The sequence below is a fragment of the Sarcophilus harrisii genome, chromosome 3 (assembly GCF_902635505.1).
Source record: "Sarcophilus harrisii chromosome 3, mSarHar1.11, whole genome shotgun sequence".
Classification (NCBI taxonomy): Eukaryota; Metazoa; Chordata; class Mammalia; order Dasyuromorphia; family Dasyuridae; genus Sarcophilus; species Sarcophilus harrisii.
In genome coordinates this window covers 231,645,643-231,667,344 of record NC_045428.1, presented here as the reverse complement: position 1 = coordinate 231,667,344, position 21,702 = coordinate 231,645,643, and the positions used below count along the sequence as shown (strand labels likewise).

General features: G+C 33.5%; 1 protein-coding gene across 3 annotated transcripts in view; it reads right to left on the bottom strand.

Moving 5' to 3' along the window:
* Positions 1–21,702, bottom strand: part of PRDM15 (PR/SET domain 15) — a 149,034-nt gene that overhangs the window by 93,214 nt on the left and 34,118 nt on the right. For 2 of the 3 annotated variants that reach the window (XM_031959186.1, XM_031959187.1), the window contains exons 4-5: positions 18,840–18,993; positions 9,237–9,489 (exon numbers count right to left, since the gene is read on the bottom strand). In XM_031959186.1, the coding sequence (XP_031815046.1) occupies positions 9,237–9,489; positions 18,840–18,993 (407 nt within the window). Of the gene's footprint in view, positions 1–2,761; positions 2,858–9,236; positions 9,490–18,839; positions 18,994–21,702 lie in introns of all 3 variants that reach the window. The other variant, XM_031959188.1, reaches the window with a different exon arrangement.

Here is a 21,702-nt window from a genome sequence, read left to right as displayed (position 1 = left end):
TGGCTAGAAGCTGGAAAATGAATGGATGCCCATCAATTGGAGAATAGTTGAGTAAATTGTGATACATGAATGTTATGGAATATTATTGTTCTGTAAGAAATGACCAGCGGGATGAATACAGAGAGGATTGGCGAGACTTACATGAACTGATGCTAAGTGAAATGAGCAGAATCAGGAGGTCATTATACATGACAACAAGAAGACTATAAGATGATCAATTCTGATGGACATGGCTCTCTTCAACAATGAGATGATTCAAACCAGTTCTACTTGTTCAGTGATGAAGAGAGCTATCTACACCAGAGAGAGAACCATGGGAACAAAGAGTGGAACACAATATAGCATTTTCACTCTCTCTGTTGTTGTTTATTTGCATTTTGCTTTCTTTCTTGGTTTTTTTCTTCCTTCTTGATCTGATTTTTCTTGTGCAACAATCTAACTGTATAAATATGTATACATATATTGGATTTATATCCAACATTTTGGATATAAATATTTTATATCATGTATTGGACTACCTGCCAGCTGGGGAAAGGGTGGAAAGGAGAGGAAAATTTGCAACTATGGTTTTGCAAGGGTCAAAGGGTAGTTTTCCAAACTACCCATGCATATGTTTTGTAAATAAAAAAACTTTAATAAAAACAAATGAACAAATAAATGGATGGATGGATGGATGAAATGAAAATGAAAATGAAAAAAAAATGAGTGGGCAGGATTAAATGAACTCAAAGGTCCCTTTCTGATTTAATTTTCTCTAATTTAAAATTCAATCTAAGACTAATCTTCTGACTTCTGTTCTAAAGATCCTTCCAGTTCTGAAAATCTATGTTGTAGGTTCCATTTTAAGTCTAAAATACAATGTTCTAAGGACTCCTCCAACACCAGTATTCTATGTTCCAAGAATTCTTTCACTAATAGCATTCACTATGCTATGATTCTAATGATAAGACTAATAAAACCTGCTGTTGCTTAGTAAGCTTTTACTCTAAAGAAACTTTTATGGATGAATTAAAAAATTGCACTGAATTCCAGATCATGGCTCCTTCTACTACAAAATGCTACCTATTCAAGGGAATTTTACCATTGGTGTAATTAGATTTAGAACAATTAATCAGTCAACACAATAAGCTATGGTTTTCTGGTTTTTCTTCAGATCAGTCATATCCTAGCACTGCACAGAATTTGGTCATGTCTCCCATTCATGGATATATTTTAGGAAATATTTGGCTAAATCATACAAGGCCATAGTATAAGAGTTCAAAGAAAGGATAAACTTTAAAATTTTGAATATATTAAATGTGCTTACCATTACAGAATCTCAGAGCTGGAAGGCTTATTAAGTCCAAATCATATGTAACAGAGAATATCATCTACAATACAACTGACATTAGACTGCTTTTGCTTAGTATATATACTGTGATTGAGGAACTCAGTATATCATAAGGGAGGCAATTCACTTTTTAAAAAACATTTTTAAATTTTATATATATATATGAATATGGGTAAACATCGGAGAGAAATAGATTAAATTGAAGAAAATAATGAGTTCTTTGGAACACAAAGTTTTGCAAAGGTAAATGTTGAAAACTATCTTTTCATGTATTTGGGAAAATCACTGTAAGGTAATATATAATCAAAAAGAGGTTATCTTTCTTAAAATGCAGAAAATGTGTAGTAAAGTGACTGACCTCTATGTTCTGCACCTTCCCCAATCTCTTTTGCTGCATTTCTCAAATCATATAGGTCAGATCTTCCTGGTTCTTACATTATTGTGAGTTACATTTTATCCCAGTAGATGATACCTGCATTTAAGTAATCCTAAAAACCTTTTCCCTTTATGAATCAAATGAAAAATATTTAATTTAAAAATCTTTAAATCTTTAATGACAGAATTTTTGGGTATTGTAACAAGTCACAGTGCTAGTAGCAAATTGCAGCAAAATCCTCTCTCTTTAATACCAACATTCTCCTGTTAATGCAATGTGTAGGAATAAAATTAGCTTAAAGGGGAATGGAAAGAAACACAGTAGACATGGGTAGGCTACAGTATATTACCTATGACAACTTGCACATAAATGGCAAAAAAGATATCAATAAGGTTCTGTATAACCTCAAAAGGAGATTATATATATTACATTAAAATAACAACAAAACAATGAACACTTCTATTGTTGTGCTGCACTGATAAATATAGAAAGAGTGAGGAAGCTCTCCAGTATGTTAAATATGTCTTCTAAGAAAGATCTATGGAAAGAGAAAGATAAAAAGCAAATAGAACGATAAGATAAGACATGAAAAGGTATAAATCTGTACAGAACGAAGTAATGATATCATTAAAATCTAGGTCCATCAAAATAGAAAAGCAAATGACAGGTAGTAAAGTAGCTAAGGAAGAGAACATTGCCCACTGTCCTTTGCAGGCATAGACAGGAAGTACCAGTTTAAAGTGCTTACCATGCTTAAGTGTTAAGTGCTCTGTATTAAGCACAGAAATATAAAGGAATGCAAAAGCCACTCTGTGCTCACAAGGAGTTCCTATAATAACAACTAGGCAAAATATGTTACAGACATGCTAAATTAAAGAGAGTCAACAGAGGGAAAGAAGTAGCATTAAGAAAGTGATGAGCTGAATCAAAAAGAAATATATCATACTGTTTTTCTGAAACTAAACATAATAATGCCAACAATTATTAGTCTTATTATTAAGGAAATTCTTTATAGTAGGTTGTGGAGTATTTTTGTTGGTAACTATTGGCCTTACCAGTCAGTAGCTGTGGTTCTTGGAAGGAAGCAGAAACTACTTTTACATGTCTACTGACTGGACATTCAATAGGAACACTGCTTTCTGCAATGCTGGCTAAAAATCCCCTTCTCCTCCCCACCAAAAAACATGAACAGCAATTAGTTAATCCTACAATGAAGCCATTCAAAATGCAGATAATTTAATATAAACTAATGACATGTATCAATTTGCTAGTGATAGTCTGGGATTAGATAAATTAAATCTGGATAGATTAAATTCATCAACAATCATCCATTTTAATTTTGCAGTATGTCAATGGTTTATTAAAATGAAATAAGTGCCCTCTGAGAATCAGTTTGTGACATTTGTGACCTCTGAGCTACTAAGAGTGATATAAGAGCTCTGTGCATCTTGTTCTGGGGAGAAGGGGTTCTATCTAGATGATGACAGTCAAACTGTGACAATTTATTAACCTTCAGAGTCAGCCAATAGTACATTTCATTTAAGTCTTCTTATGAAAGAAATCTATATTTGGAGATTATGGTGAGATTCTATTTCTTTGTCATATTCCATTCCAAACATAAAGGAATCACAGAAATGGTAAAATAGCGTGTGTGTGTGTGTATGTGTGTGTATGTGTGTGCGCGCGCGTGCATGTAGATGCCTATATGTTACTCTTTATATACGCATATATTCCTCATCACAACTTTTTGATATTTTTGTAATTATGACAGAACAAAACCCTGGCACTGTAAAAAATCTTCTAACCAATGATTCTAAAATTTGATAGCTAAAAACCTAGAGCTTTATGACCAAAAGAGACTAGGAATCAAGGTTCTAACCTCATCTTTGTACTGTTCCAGTTCTCTACAGCAGATACATTTAAGCAATAACTTAGGGGGCAGTATGATATGGTGGAAATAATAATAAATTTGGAATTAAAGAACTCAGGTTCTAATCCTAAATCTGCTACTTATTATTCATCTGGCCTCTTACTCTATTTGGGCCTCATATTTGTTATTTATAAAATGAGAAGTTAGACTAGATGACTCTGAATACTTCCAATTCTAAATCTATAGTCCTGTGAGAACTTTTCCATTCCAAGATTCCAGATGTAAATCTATAGAATTCACATTTACAAATAAAATCACTTGGGTGTAAATAAAAGTTGTTCAGAATTATGTATTTTTTATATCTAAAAAACTGTGACCTTTCATTTCCTTCACTCTTCTTAAAACATGTAAGAAAAAGAAAGGTACCAATTAGAATGTTGCAGCAATTATTTTTCTTGCATTTAGCTGAATATGTTGGATTTCTTTTAAAGAGCTTGCTTTATTTTGTCTCTCCTTCATCTATGCATTTAATCTCTGTCTTTTAAAGCCTTCCTTTCCTTTAAGATTCAGCTCAGTTGTCGCCTCTTCCCTGAGATTTTAGTCCTTCTAAATACTCATATTCATACAAGATGAAATTTTTCATATTTGCATTCCCTCCTGATCTGAGGAGAATACACATCATTTTCATAGAATTTGTAAACTAAATGGATAAGTGGATTAGTAGTAGTTATTTTAATTTACATGTACTAAGCCAGGCGATGTACATCTCCATCTGCATATTACTTATCCCAAATTCAACAAATTTAAAACAGTGCCTTATATGTTATAGGGGCTTGGCTAATAATTTAAGTGAATCAAATTTTTACCCTAAATCTGTTCTTCCATCTCACTAAATGACATCCTTATTCTCCCAAGTACCCAAGCTGAAATTCTGAAGACATCTTTTATTCCCCTCTGATCTTTACCTCCCATATGGAATCAGCTGCCAGATACTATTCTCCTTCTCATTTCTTCTACTACTACTACTACTACTACTACTACTACTACTACTACTACTACTACTACTACTAGTACTAGTATTGTAAGACTCTCTTGCCTGAGTATTTTTTTTTCTCAATCTTTTAACTTATCATAGATTTTGAATTATAAGGGATCTTAAAAGATCACTGAATTCACTATTTTTATTTTAAAGATGAGGACACTGAGATCCATAGCTAGTGTCTGAGGAGAGATTCGAACAAGATCTTCTTCACCATGTTCAGTACTTTAAACATAATACTGTGTTGCCTTTGATCTTCTTGCCTTTAAAGATTTCTTCTCCAATGCATTAATTAAATAGAAAAATTCTCCTGAAACACACCTTTGATCCTTCAATAATGCTACTTCATTTCTGCCCTTAGGAGAATGTGCTATAGCTGAAGAACAAAAAGACAAAAGTCATAGGAATTTGGGACTGCTAAAAACAGACATTTTAAAAAGCAAAATGTGTCTGTATAAATCAGCATTTCTAGATATGTAAACACTGCAATGAAAAAAGATGAAAAAAACTAAAAATACAATTAAAAACAAATTTTAGCCTCAGATTATTAAAATTTAAATTCAGAAGCCAGAATAAATAAATCTACTTATAATGGGCAGCTAGATGGTGTGGTAACTAAACTGCTGGGCCAGGAGTCAGAAAGACCGAAATTCAAATCTGGCCTTAAGCACTTACTACCTGTGTGATCCTGGGCAAGTCACTAAATTATTTTTTACTCAATTTCCTCATCTTGTAAAATGTTCTGAACAAAACTTTGCCAAGAAACCCTCAAAGGGCTCATGAAGAATCAGACATAACTGAACAACACATTATTAAAACACACTTGTTTTTGTTGAATAATTGATTTGTTTTACTTTTCTCTTGTCACTGAACAATTCACTTTTCAGTATGGGCTTGGAAAAATTAAGATTATCCAAAACTGAATCTGTTATCTTTTTAAACAAACCCTCACAATATTATTATTACTGAGAGCAGCACCACAATCATAGTCACCAGGCTTACAACTTTGGAGTCATCCTCAACTCTTCATTCTCACTGACCCCAAATATTCAAAACTCTTGTAAAGGTTTTTTTTTTCCTTCCCCTATCTTATATCCTCTTCTCACCTTACATTTATTATCTTGGTTCCTGAACCATAGCAATAATTTCTAGAAGGCATTCTTACTTCAAATCTTTCCCTAATACAATTAAACCTCCATCAGGTTGTTTTTACTAAAGTACAATTCATGTTGGTGGAGTTGTGAACTGATCCAACCATTCTGGAAAGCAACTTGGAACTATGCTCAAAGGGCTCTCAAACTGCATATATTCTTTGATCCAGTAGTGCCTCTACTGGGTCTGCATCCCAAAGAGATCATGAAAAAGGGAAAAGGACCCATATGTGCAAAAATGTTTGTAGCAGCCCTTTCTGAAGTGCAAAAAGCTTAAACTGAGTGGATGCCCATCGGTTGGGGAATGGCTGAATAAGTTATGGTATATGATGGTTATGAAATATTATTGTTCTATAAGAAACGATCATCAGGATGATTTTAGAGGCCTGAAGAGACTTACATGAACTGATGCTAAGTGAAATGAGCAGAACCAGATCATTATACACAACAGCAATAGGATTATGGGAAGATCAGCTGTGATGAACTTGGCTCTTTTAACAATGAGATGATTCAGTCATTTCAACAATGAATGAGAAAGCCATCATCCAGAAAGAGGACTAAGGAGGGAGACTGAATGTGGATCACAACACAGCATTTTCACCTTTAATGTTGTTGTTTGCTTCCTTTTTTTTCTTTCTTATTTTTTTCCCTTTTGATCTGATTTTTACTGTGCAGCAGGATAGAGGTGAAAATATGTTTAGAAGAATTGCACAAGTTTAACCTATACTAGATTACTTGCTGTCTAGGGGAGGGGTGTGAGGGGAAGGGAGAAAAATTAAAACCACAAGATTTTACAAGGGTGAATGTCAAAAAACTATCTGTGCATGTATTTTGAAAATAAAAATCTATCATTAAAATAAATAAGCAGACAGATAGATAGATAGACGACATACATTTAGGTAACGATCTCCCTCCCCCTATAAACTCTACTTGCTCAATATTGTTTTTAGCAACAAATATAAAATGTTCTGTTTAGTCACTAATTTAGGATAATCTAAAAAGCAGATGTGATATGGGAAAGGAGCTCAGGAAAGATATAGTTAATCTAGAAATCATTTGTATAGGGCTAATATTTGAATCCTTGAGGGCTAATGGAATCACCAAATGAGACAGCATAAAGGGCCTGAGACCTATGGTGAATGGGAGTGACATAGATGAAGATCCAGCAAAGGAAACTAAGAAGGAATCATCTGACAGATAGGAAGAGAACTTGAAAACTAAATAGAGGAGAGCATATCAAGGAGAAGTGGATAATCATTATCAAAGGATGCAGAGAGGTCAAGAAGAATGAGGATTGAGAAAAGAGCACTGGGTACAATTTGTTACAGGAAAATGGCTAAGAATGGGACCAAAGGTACACACAGAAGAGTTTGCCTTGACAAAGAGAAGGTTCACCTCCTTATATAAGGATGAATGAAAAGATAATGAGAATACTTGTCAAAGTGATATGAGATACAGTGAAAATGAACTCACTTTTTGGTGAAAAATAAAGTGAAGTCCTCAGTGGAAAGAATGGAGGAAGAGAATTCTTTTGGAGGCTTGAAGAGGTATGAAAAGTTTTGGCATAATTATTGTATTTAGAAGTAGATGAAATAAATTAGAAAGGGTTAAAAGATCATCCTATAATCAGGGCTCAGGTGAGATTAAAAAATTTGTAGTGAATTCTATTCACATTGGTTTTGATTTTTTCCAGTTCCGATTCATAGCATATCAAAACAATGGGAGTTAACTTCTTAAGGGCAGAAATAGTTTTTTCCTTTCTTTTTGTATTTAATATAGGGTCTGCCACATAGTAAGCATTTAATAACTATATGTAGACTAACTTTCACTTTTTGGTGGTTTCACATTATTAGCTTGTTTTATGATCGTTTTTATGATCAGTCAATAAATCTGTTTAAGAACACCCTAAAGCACTCTAAATTCTTTAGTCAAGACAATCATGGGACTAATCTTCCCATGTACTCTAAACACTTGGCCACAAAACAGTTCCAGGCTTCATCTACTGTGGCCTACAGCAAAAGGTTTCAAAAATTATCTTTCTAAAGCACAGGTCTAAATATATCAAAGACAATTAGGTAGTTCAATGGATAGAGCATCGGGCCTGGAGTCAAGAACACCCAAATTCAAATTTGGTCTATAATTCTTACTTAGCTTTACAACCCTAGGCAAATCATTTAACCTCTATCTCATTTCCTCATTTGTAAAATTGTTAATAAAACTCATTCAACGTTATTTTGAGGAACAAAGGAGATAATATGAAATCCTTAACACAATACATGGCACATAACAAGCACTATATAAATGGTTATCATCATCATCATCATCAAAAATTCTTGGCAACAACCTATTATCTTAATAAAATACAAACTAATCAGTTTGTCATTTAAAGCCCTTCATACTTAAGACTCTATTTCACCTTTCCAGACTTTTTTCATACTGTTTCCACCCAAAGTAGCCAACTAGGTATTCTCTTAGATATATTTCATCACTAAAAAAAAAACAGGTTCCTCCCTTCCTCCCTTCCAGGGAGATTAAAAAATATTTCTGAATTTTCTTAATTAAAGAGAGAGGAATTGCTACTTTTCCTTGACCATGGCCAATACTTTATTCACAGAGGGGGAAAAAAAAAGCTCCACACTTAAGCACTGGAGAAGTACCCCTAACTTAAGGGTCATTGAAATAGGATAGAACCCCGGAAACAGAGCTGAAAGGGGCTGACAAGAGATTGTCCAAAATATTTGATGCTTGTATTCTATTCTTGGCCTCATTTCAAACAGCAAACTAGAAATCAAAGAGAATAAGTCATACACCTAGTAAAGAGCAGAGATAAGATGTGAGTTATAGTCCTCTGACTGCATATCTAGAACTCTTCCCACATTACAACTACCTAAGAATATTTTATAAAGCGTGAAAAAATAAATGAGAAAAAGTCCAAGACAAAGCAAATAAAAAATAGAATTTTTCCAACTAAAAAATGAAAGATGCATTCTTAGATAAAGGTAAAAAATTTAAAAGCAACATACTATCCTTAATAAATAAAAAATAATGTTATTGCTGCTTGGTTAACAAGATTAGAACTTTAAGTTATTTTTCCATTACTAGTTTTAATTAATTCTTTAATATTTTCTGGTCTGTGCCCTTTTTAAATTAATTGTAAACATTTGCAGAGCAAATGATTGAGGAGGAAAAAAAATGGAAGTTTTCCATAGAAAATTTATTTTTAAAATTATAGGAAAATAAAGTCTATGATTTTTTTTAAAAATCACAACCAAATGAAGCTCCCTCAAAGACAAAAGCCTACCCTTCTTTAAAAAAAAAAATACTAACTCAGTATAAATGAAAGGAGCTTATTTTGTCAATTCAGAATTCTTTACTAGGTGCGTATTACCATGTCAGCTAACCGCACAATGGAATATTGGCTGGCCATTTATTCAAAAAGGGGGATAAACATCTGTCACTCCCCCACATACCATGCACAATATTGGAGACCTGCTTCAGCACTGGCTTCTCCATTTTTTTGGCATAAAAAGCTGCATACCACACTCGCAACTCGGTGCCTGGAGGAATGTCCCGGGAGGTAGTGAAGTAAATGTCATTGTCATGCTGAAAGGCAGTCAAGTTCTGATGTTCATATTCTACTGCTGGTCTCACCATCATCATCCAGTTGCAGTCATCCTCATTAGATGTATCAAAACAAATTGAGTGTCCATCCTTCTGGAAAACCTAACAAGTGGAAAGACAATGGTATGATCATCTACTAAGATAAATAGGAAAAACACTACAGAAGCCTTGGCACAAAAATCAAAAGTGAAATACCTAAGACCACACGTGTTCTTCCAAAGGTTCATGCAATACAAGGATGGCTTTGCATAGCTTAGACTAGACCCAAAAGTTAGGATGCCACAAAGGGGGCTCTCGTTCTAGGGAATACACTAAATGCTGTTTGAGAAATAACCTAAGGCAAAGTTTCATTATTAGTACTAAGTGATGCATTCTTTCACCACAGAAAACCACAGAATAAGGAAAAATACAAAGTAAATCTCAGTCTCAGGGGCAGAAACAATCAAAAATCTTATGGCTTTTAGGTCATCCATAAACTCTGACATTGGTACTTTGAAATGTCTTGTCTAATTGATCATTGTTGCCATATTTTAGAGGAAAATAAATAATATCAATATTAATACTTTCACAATAAATGTAGCCAGAAAATGTAAAGAAGTCATAGGTAAATGAAAGGACTGTTCCTCCAAGCAGAAACTGTGAATAAATAAACAAGTTCATTTATCAATATAAAATCAACCAAAAAGAGACAGTCTCATTGGCTTTTTGATCATTTTATCTTGAGGTGTTCACCAAAAGCACAAGCAAAAAGACTATATAAATTGCCCACTGTGCATGGATTCCTGTAGCTGATGATGTAGAGATAGGTCAATTCTATGATCAACTTAACTCCAAACCAAATCAATGTATAATTTGATAGTTGGTAACTTTATTGTAACAAAGGAAGATGAAAACATGCTTCAGAATATTTTCAAATGAAATGAAATGAAAGGTTTTTTTTTACTCTTATAAGGTGTTACATACTTTATTCCAAAAGAATAGGAAGATGTCTGAGATGGAAAGTACCAAAAATTACACAAAAAATTAAATTGACTATACCTTAATATAACAAAAACTAGTTGGTTCTGGCTAACTGGGTGGATGTCATTTCAGAATATGTTGTGTGCAATTAGAACATTGACTAGTTAAAAACAAAATACAAAACTAATACCAAACTTTATGAGAGAAAGAAACAAGCATTTGCTAAATGCCTATTACGTGCCAGACACTGTGCCAAGCACTACAAGTATTATCTCATTTGATCCTTATAACAACCCAATGAAGTAGGAGCTATTATTATTATAATTATTATTATTCCCTTTTCAGTTCAGGAAAAAGAGATTAAGTGACTTGCCCAAAGTCACACAACTACTAAATTTGAGGCCATATTTGAACACAGGTCTTCCTGACTCCAGGCCCAACTGTGCCACCTAGCTGCAGAAAAAATAAAGAATATAATGTAATTAAAAAGAGATTATAATTATTCTAACTTGACCTCTTCAAAATATAATTTTTTGAAAAGAGGTCAAAGAATATGAACATGCATTTTTTTTTCAAAAGGAATATAAGCTAACAATAGCCTCCTAAAATCACTATTAATCAAAGGAATGCAAACTCAAACAACCTTGAGGAATTACCTCAAACTAGAAGAAATTCATTAGAAACTCATTGAAGAGAAGAGTGGTAAGACAGGTACGCTGGCTCGCTGATTGAGGCATTATGAACTGGTACAACCATTCTGGAAAACAATTTGGAACTATGGGAAAAAAAGTTACTAAATTGTTGATATTCTTTTACCCAGACACTCTACCAGTAATTGGAAGTAAAGTCCCCAACAATCATTATTCTATGCATATATGATCAAAAGAAGAATCGAGTGTCAAAAAAAATGTAAACTTTTAATAACAAAATATACTGCTCTAAATCTCTAATAATAAAAGAAACGCAAATTAAAACAAGCCTGAAATTTCTCCACACACAAAAAATCAGCAAATATGATGAAAGTTGATCATAGTCAATGCTGCAGGAGTGTACAGATACATTAATTTACTTAGTCCAACCACTGTGGAATTATGCTAAGAAAGTAGCTAAATTACCCACATTTTTCAACTAGGTTAAAGCCATTATGAAAACAGCAGAGTTTGGTCAGTGGGTCCTCTGCCAAACTAGACATGAGGACCATGAAATCATGTTGGGCTGTGTATAAGGCCATAGAATCCATGTAAATAAAGACAAAACTGCTATTCCTGTCCTAACCTGACTGCTTCTGAGTTAGGTGGCCTTCATTTAACACCCTCTACTGGTCCTCAACTGGGGAAGTGACACTTTTATGATATCTCCTTAGCCCTACTAATTAATACCATCTATAATAGGTGCCTGTAACTTCTTTCCTCCTACTCTCTTAACCCCTTAAAATTTGTTGACCTTATTCTGTTGTAACCCTCTCTCAAAGATCTCTTAGTTGCCAATTCCAATGACCTTTTCTCAGTCCTCTTTCTCCTTGACCCTTCTGCAGTATTTGATAGTTAATCACTCTTTTCCTTTAATTCGCTTTGTTCTCTAGGCTTTTGAGACATCACTCTCTCTGGTTCTCCTCTAACTTATCCAGCTACTCTACTCTTTCCTCTGCTAGATTTTCTTACAAATCGTCTAATCATTACTGTCTCTCTGGATTCTGTCATAGGTCATCTTTTCTCTCCCTCTATACTATTTTTTTTGTTGACTTTATTCAACATGGATTTAATTACTGTCACTATGCTAGTGATGCTTAAACTTACCTTTCCTGTCCCAATCTATACTTTAGGCATTTTTCATTTGTGTTCAACTCTTTACAACCCCTTTTGGTGTTTTCTTGGCAAAAGTATTGGAATGGTTGACCATTTCCTTCTCTAACTGATTTTACAAATGAGGAAACTTGAGGCAAACAGGATTAAATGACTTGACCAGGGTCCCACTGCTAGTGAGTGTCTGAGTCAGATTTGAATTTAGGAAAAGGAGTCTTCCTGACTCCAGACCCAGCACTCTATCCACTGAGCCACCTAGCTGCCCTAATCTCTCTTCTGACTTCCAATCTCCCATCTCCAATTGTCTTTCAGACAACTTGAAATAGATATCCAGTTAAACTTAATATGTTTAAAACAGAACTCATTATATTTCCCCTTATTATTTCCCTCCTTCCTCCATTACTGTAGAAGACAATATATCCTTCAGTTCCTCGGGCTTATAATAGAGGTATCCTCCCCACTTCCTCACCATCAATTACAATCAATATTCAATCTGTTGCCAAGGATTCTCAGTTTTACTTTTGCAACATCTCTCAAATATGCTAAATTTTCTTCTCTGACATTACCAAGTGCAGGTTTCCATCACTTCACACCAGTACTATTGTAGTAGCTTGCCAGTGGGTTTGCCTACCTTGCAACACTTCAATTCATATTCCACTCAAAACCACATCAAGGTTTTTTTTAAGGCTCCTCAGTAAATTCCACTGGCTCCCTATTACCACACCTGGATCAACTACAAAATGCTCTGTTGGACATTCAAAATCTTTCATAACCTAGTCCTCTCCACTCTTCCTTTTTTTTAAAATAGTCTTTTTATAGTCTTTAATCCACTGCTATTGGTCTTCTTGCCATTCTATAAACAAGACACTCTATCTCTCAGATCCAAGTATTCTATGACTCCCCTGATGCCTGGGATACTCTCCTTTCCCATACCTATTTACTGGTTTCCTTTAAGCCTAGCTAAAATCTCACCTACAGGAAGCCTTCGCCCAAGTCCTCTTAATTATTTCCTACTCTGTATATTTGTACATATTTATTTGACATCTTTCCCATTAAATTGTTACTTTCTCAAGGGCGGGATTATCTTTGCCTTTTATTTGTATCCTTAACACTTAACATAATACCAGGCACATGTTTTTCAGTCATTTTTTTTCAATCATGTCCAACTGTTTGTGACCCCATTTGGGGTTTTCTTGCTGAGGTTATTGGAGCTATTTGCCATTTCCTTTTCCAGCTCATCTTAGAGATGAGAAAACCAAACAAGCAGCCCATGACACCTTGTTCAACCACACCCCCACAGGTTACAGCAGTGACTAACATTGAGCTATAAACAAAAGTTTGACTAAATCATAATAAATAAGGGTTGGTAAATCTCGTGCCAGCCACCGCGGTAAGGCAAACCAGAAAAAGTGTCTTGTCTGGGATCACACAGGTAGTAGGTGCCTAAAATTAGATATGAACTCAAGAAGATGAGTCTTCCTGTCTTTAGGCTCAATACGCTATCCACTATAGCATCAAGTTGCCCTGGGCTGGCACTTAATAAATGTTTACTGACTGAATGACATTGTGTCCCTGACTGATAATAAGGTCAATTGTCCAAGTTTTCAAAAGTCATGTCAATGATAAATCAATGTTACCTTAAGAAAGGGAAAGTTTCTCTAGTTTGGGAGTTTCTTAGATTCAATCTCCAGAAAAATAAAGATTTTAAATACAGCTCCTCTCTGGTCCTTCCTTCCTCCTTCCCCAGTGCAGAGTCATGCAAGCCCCAATATTCTTCCCACAGAAGGGTCTAAATGCCCAGTTCAGGTTCCCCTTACTAGCCTAGTATCAAAAATTTTCTCTAGGATAGTTTGGACAAGTACTTCCCAGAAAGGGGTTGGGGGAAATGAGTGATACAATCAGGAAGATGCCTTGCTTTCTAATAGCACAGGGATATGTGTGAAATCATTGGATCATAATTATAGTGCATGTATATTTCCTTGGAATAAAGGAGCTTATCTAATTGATTTGATAATCCTGAATTTTGGATGAAAGACAATGAGAGTTCTTATCTAACTTCTGTGAGAGAAAAAAGTAGCCCTCACTTAAGTGAGTGCCATCTTAAGTGGCAGAAATCTGGTATTTCCCCATTGGACTCCTAGGGATGATTTCTAGCTGTTGGACTAAGATATACTGAGAGACTGTCACATAACTAGTCTTATTATAAATATTGGCACTAGGACAATATATATGCAAAAGCATAATGACCTCTTAGGTATTTCTTTACAAATGATCTTGAGCTATGATGAAAAAGTTATCTATTCTATATCTCAGATATGCGTATCATTATTCCTCTTCATTGTTGCTACTTTTTATCAAGAGATCCAGAGTGACTGGTGAATATTTAATAGCACTTACCATTGAGTTATAGGATATGGTTGTCTGAAAGTAGGAAGGCAAAGCTTTTGGTTTTAATTTTCTTCCACATTTAGTTACTCATTTAGAATGTGTCATTAAGGTTATTGTTTGTTTTGTTTTCACTATATTCCTAATTTAGTATTTTTTCCTCTTTTTCCTTTAGTACTGATGGATATTCCTGAGATTAAGGCTATGCAGTTGGGGGCCCTACTCCATTTAAATGATGAAAATTTCTCAAAATTTCCTTCAGGACCTTGCATCAAGAAGTGGGACATACTAAGATGTTAGGCTATTTCTTAACTGAATAGTTAAGAAAGATATTCCCAATACTTGACTAGTCCAGCAGTTTCTAGCTATCAGTAGTTTTTGAGTAGCCTGAAGCTATAGTGTCATGGATTGTCTTTACCCAAGAGCATAAAAATGCTGTCTTACATAAAGTCAGAGCCTTCTTCCAAAGCCAGCAAGTTTTACCTTACCTGTTGACCAAACATATTTATGTTTGCCAGGGATAAGATGACTATCTACAGGGTCTACAAGGGTTGAGTGCTGTATTCTTCCTGGTTAGGTAAATTCTATTGTGCTGATTACTCAATGATAGGCTTGTGCCTTTATCTATTTTAGTAATGAACCTAAACATCCAGGGGACCAAGCTGAATTAGCTCAGCACATTCTAATACTTAACAAAATTTATAAGCATTCAAAGGAAATTGACCTAACAATAAACACAGAAAACCTCAAATATAAGAAAAATGTTCAGATTACATATGGCATATAGTAGCTTACTAAGTGAATTTAACAGTACACCTATCTTAAATGGAATGGCATTAATTATATATAGTGGGTTGAGCAGAATTGAATAAGATGAAAAGAGTGGGATAGATTAATCTGAGAAAATGTTTAGCATTTTCAAGTAATCTTAAATTGCTTCCTAACCCAAAAATCCATCTTTTTTAACATCATGTCTACAAACCATGACACACCATGCTCTCAGAATCAGACTATCTAAATTAGAAAGAATCCAGAAGTCACTTCACCACACCCATTATTATGAAAATGAATGATATCTACAATGTCCTCAACAAATAATCATTTAGTCTTATGGAATGGAATGGGGGAGATAGGAATATGGTATGGAACAGAGTCTATTCCTTCCCATGGTAAACCATTTTGAACAGTTTTAATTGTTAGGAAGCTTTTCTTCATATCTAGCTTATATCTGCCGTTATACTATTTACCTATGAATGAATATAATTCCTTCCACTGGGGTCAAATTAATCTAATGCCTCTTCCACATGAGGTCTTTACATATCTGATGAAAGACATCTTGTTTCCCCAGTCTTCTCTGGGGTGAACATTCCCACTTTTGTCATTGTTCTGACTGCCTCCTTCTGAATTGCACTAGTTCATGTTTTTCCTATAATGTGGCAGCCCAAATAGAACACAATACTGCAGATGTAGTCTGACCAAAGTAAGGTACAGCAAAAGCATCACCTTCTTAGTCCTGGCCACTCTATCCTTCTTAATTTGGCCTGATGTTCCATTACCTATTTTGGCTACCATATCAAGTGTTTACTTATAACAAGTTTGCATTCAGATCTTTTTCAGACCCAAAAGCAAAAAAGAGATGCATGTTGGGCATAGACAAGTAGCAAACATTTTTATCAATAATGATTATACACAAGAATTGGAATAAAAGATAACATGTAGAAAATGTATTATCAGAGAGGTAGATTAATCATGTGATAAAGGCAAAAGTTAAGAAATATACAGTTAAGGACACCAAATGACCACATGATATTAAAAGAATAAAAAACAACATCAACAAAAAAGGTCTCCATCATCCTGGAGAAGAATTTTTTGGAAGCCTATAAATGAAAATTTCAAAAGATAATATGGCACAGATATATTATAATCTGTAACATTAAAAGAAATACCCAGATTGATAAAATAATAGCTCCACTTAAACGAGACTATGAAAGCTAGTTTTGAGCATAATGGGGGAAGCAGGATTAGAAACCCTGAAACTTTTTAAAGAGAAGTTCCTAGAACCAACATCTCTTGTACATGAACCCTATTCACACAACTCTTACCTTGGTACAAGACCTCATCATCTCTCTCCAGAACTACTGCAACAGATTTCAAGCTGGTCTCCTAGTCTCAAATCTTTCAACACTTCAGTATATCTTCTATTGAGCTGCTAAGTTGTTTTTCTACAATATAGGTGTGACTATGTTAACTTCTTTGATCAAGGAGATCTAGGGGCTCCCTATTACCCTCATGATCAAAATACAAAATTCTGTTTGGCATATAAAGGCCTTCACAACCTGGCCCCTTTTAATTTTTCCAGTATTCTTATACTTTACTCTTCCCTCCTTCTTCCCCATCTCCCATGGGTAAAAAATCATCTTCCTTTTTACTTTACCCACCTCCCCACCCACCCTCCCACACACTGATCTGACTACATATCTATTTGCTGTTCTTCCCACAATACATTACAGATCTCATCTTGGGACATTTGCACTGAGTGAATACCATGGGAGAAAAGTTCTATTCCATCCCCTACAACCCTAATATTCCCTAGCTTCCTAGGAGACTCAGCTCAAAATGTCTCCTAAAATGCTTCTGCCAGCTGTTTATTAATTTCCCTCTTAAATTACCTTCCATCTACACTTTATATACCGGGTATTTACCTATTACTGATTTTCCATTCAGAATGTGAATTCTTTGGAAACAAGAATTATTCTCTAGCCTATCTTTTTACCCCCTACATTTAATAATTCCTTGGTACCTCAAGGATAGAATAAAAACTCTTCAGTCTACTATTTAAGACCCTTCCTTTAGTAGGGTCCCATCTATTTTTGCAATTTAATTCCATTTTATTCCCCTCCGTGTACTTTTTGTCTCAATCAAATTTTCATGCCAAGTATTCCCTATGTTCAACCTCCACATCTGAACTGTGCATCTTTGCCTTACAGAATTCTTCAAAGTCACTACTCGGGCAAAGCCTTTTCTATCCCCCACAACTCTTTTCAGGTATTAACACATTCTCTCTCTTGAAAATATTTTGAATTTTATATTTGCTTATTGTTCTGAATTAAATCTGTCCTTTCCTGCTTCCCACACTCTTAGAACATAAATTCACTCAAGAACTAGTTCATTTTTGATTTTGTATCCTAGTATAGTCTCTATCCTAATGTCTAGTATAATGTTTATCACACACTAGGTGCTTTATCTATGGCAACTTAAACTGAAATAAATTAATGAACCCCGGGGTTGATGTTTGGAGGGAAAATTGGTATAGAATGATTAGAATTTAAATTAGCAAGAATTCACAGAAACTCAGACTGAACTCAATCCTCTGCTGAGGATAGGGCAGTAACTCAACGAACATTAAGAAAGAAAATGTGTTTTTAGGGAAAAGCTCCTGGGTCATCCTAGGTAGTTCTAAACTATCCAAAACCAAATAATTACCTTTTATTCTGAAATGTAAACAAATGACAAAAATGAACATGACAGATAAATTAAAGAAGACTCAATACAAAATTACCTACTACTACTGAGACCTGGACTCAGGAAGATCTAAGTTCAAATCTACTCTCAGAAACTTATAAGATGTGTGGCTCTGAGTAATTCACTTAACTTCTTAACTTTTCTTAACTCAGTTTCCTCAACTGTAAAATGAGAATCTACCTCATATGGTTGTTGTGAGGATCAATTTAAAGCACTTAGCATGATGTCTGCCATACAAGTATTTATTCCCATATTATAGTCTACTTTTTCATGTGTACATGGCTCACAAAATAAAAACATATTAAGAATCTAATCTGCAAAAACATTAAAAAAAAAACACTGTTTTATGGTCACCCACCACATATAACATTCAAGGAAAGTAATGAAATTATAATAAAAGGTATATTTTAAATAAGGAAATATTTTTTAAGAAATAAAATCAAAGGGCTTGACCATTTATCAATTAGGAAATACAATTCATATAAATTTGAATCAATTTCTTATAAAATTTTTTTTTTAAGATTTTACTGGAGAAACTTGGTACAAAGATTTTTTTCCCCCTCAGTTTCCATTCTAATTTTGGCTATGTTGGATTTTTTTTGTGCCAAAACTTTTAACTTTGATTTAATAAAAGCTGGGGAAAAAATTGAAAAGTGAATTTAAAATGATATCACATAATGCTCAGAGACATCATTAAATTTATAAAAAAAAGTAAAATTCCTTTATATTTATAGAGGATAGAGACTACACAAAAAAAATATCTCATGTCTACTGATTTCATACCTTCAGTGGAAAAGCAGATTCCTTCTCCCATTTGGCAACTCTCCTGGATTCAAATGGACCAAATTGTGTTCGTTTAACCAACTGAGTTATTGCAAATACTCCTTCAGTTCCATCTCCTAATTGTTTGATCTCTAAGTTAGAAGGAAGAGATGATCTAAAAATGAAACAAAACAGAAACATGGCCCCCAAATGGCATTTAATTCAATGAAATTCTTGATTGAAAATCAAAAAGCTTAACTTAAAAATGAAATTTCTCTTAAAGTTATTTTGTTGTCATTATTGGTTCTTAATTAGTAATTTCCATAATTCTTTGTCATCTTTAGTTACTTTGTAATCTTTATTTGTAATCATTAATTAATGTAATCATTAGTTAATAATGAACTCCAAATAAATATTAAATAAGAGCTTAAATGATAATTACCATTATTTTTACATCTTGATTAATATATTCTGGGGCAGATGTCAACATTCTAAATAAATTTTACCAAAAGAATATTTGGGGGGGGAAGGTAGAGGGGGCTTAACAATACACCTAGGTATATAATCTATATGACCATCTATTAGGGCATAAAAACTTTATAGTTAAATGTAGAAAAGCAAAAATGTTAAATGTATCATTTTCAAACCATAATGGATTAACACTGCATTTAATAAAGGATCATGGAAACAAAGATTTAAAACTAATTGGAGACTAATTTATTATCTTAAAGAATAAAAGAGTTAAAGAACAAGTCATAAAAATAATAATTTAATTAATGATAATGATGAAAAAATATACCAAAATTTACTGGATAAAACAATATCAGTAATCAAGGAAAATTTATACTTTTAATTGTTTATTGAGAGCAATAAAATAGAGAAAAAGCAGATCAAAGAATTGGGTATTCAATTGAAATAATTAGAAAAAGAATACACTTTAAAATCTCCAATTAAATACGAAATTGGTAATCCTAAAAATTGAAAGTGGGATTAATATAAAGTGAAAGAAAACAATAGAAATAATAAATACTAGAAATGGGTTTTATAAAAACAATTGGCTAATATGATTTAAAAAGAGAAAAAAACTAAGTCATTATTATCAAAAATGAAAAATGAAAATACACTATTAATAAAGAGGAAATTAAAGCAATTATTAGAAGCTATTATGCCCAAGTATATGCTAACATAGTTAATAATTTAAGTGAAATGGAGAAATGTTTACAAAAATATAAATTGTCCAGATTAACAGAAGAGAAGAAATAAAATATACCTATTTTAGAAAAAGAAATTGAACAAGTCCTAAATGACCTTCCTAAGAAAAAAGCATCAAGTGAATTTTACCAAATATTTAAAGATAAATTAATTCTAATATTAAATGGAATTATTTTAAATAATAGGCAAAGATAGTGTCCTACAAACTCTTTTTATGAAACAAATGTGGTGCTGATAGCTAAACCCAGGAAGAGTAAAAATAAAGAAAGATAATTATAGACCAACTTCTCTAATGAACATTAATGCAAAAATCCAAAATATAATACTAGCTGGAAGACTACAATAATATATCACAAAGATTCTACATTGTGACCAAGAAGAATTTATACCAGGAATGCAGAGGTGATTTTAACATAAGAAATGCTATTCACATGGCTATCATGTAAAACATATTTCTGTACTAATCATAATTGTGAAAGAAGAAACAGATCAAAAGAAAAAAATGAGAAAATAAGTGAAGAAAATATGCTTTGATCTATATTCTGAATCTATTGGTTCTTTATATGGTTATAGAAAGCATTTTCCTTCATAAGTCCTGAGTACTTGTGTTTGTACTTTGAACTTTATACATTGTGTTACTGAGGAGAGTTGAGTAAATCATAATAGATCACAATGTTGCTGATGGTGGGAAATTTTATACATAATTTCTCAGATAAAAGATATATATGTAGAGAACTTTGCCAAACGTATAAGTAGTCATTTTACAATTGAAAAATGGTCAAGGGTATTAACAGGCAGCTTTTCAAGTAAGAAATCAAAAACTATATAGTCATATGGAAAAATGCTCGAATTATTATTTATTAGAGAAATGCAAATTTAAACAACTGAGATATTTTAGACCTAGTTAGACAGGCTAAAATGATAAAAGGGGAAAATGACAAATGTTGGAGGAAATGTGGAAAATTGGGACATTAATACCGTAATAATGGAATTTTTGGAGAGTAATCTGAAATTATACTGAAAGAGTTGTAATACTGTGTAATACTTTGACCTAGTAAAACACTATTAGGTCTGTTTCCGTGATTAGGAAAAAAGGAAAAGAATCATGTGTCCTAAAATATTTATAGCAGCTCTCTTTGTGATGATGAAAATCTGGAAACTGAAAAGATGCCCATCAATTGGAGACTGGCTAAACCATCTATGTTATGATGGAATTGTGATTCTATAAGAAATGATGAGCTGGTTGATAGTTTAAAAAAAACAAACAAACAAACAAGGGAAGACTTGCATGAAACAGTGAAGAATGAAATGAGCAGAACCAAGAGAACATCATACATAGTAACAGCAATAGTGATCAAAGAGTAATTGTGAATGACTAAACAATTTTGAATAATATATATATTCAAATTAACTAGAAAAGACCTACAAAGGAAGATGCTATCTACCTCCAGAGAAAAAAAACTGATATATGAGGGGTATGGTAGGTTGAGATATACATTCTTGAGAAAGCATTAACGTTGATAAAATCAAGGATTCGTCAAAGTATCAGATATTCCTCAAACCCTCCACTAGCAGCACCCTAAGCTCTTAAAGGTATGGTTCAACTTCTGGCAGGAAACTTTTAAATATAGACCAGGCAATAACCTTAAGTTTGTAATTCAAGTACCAGCCT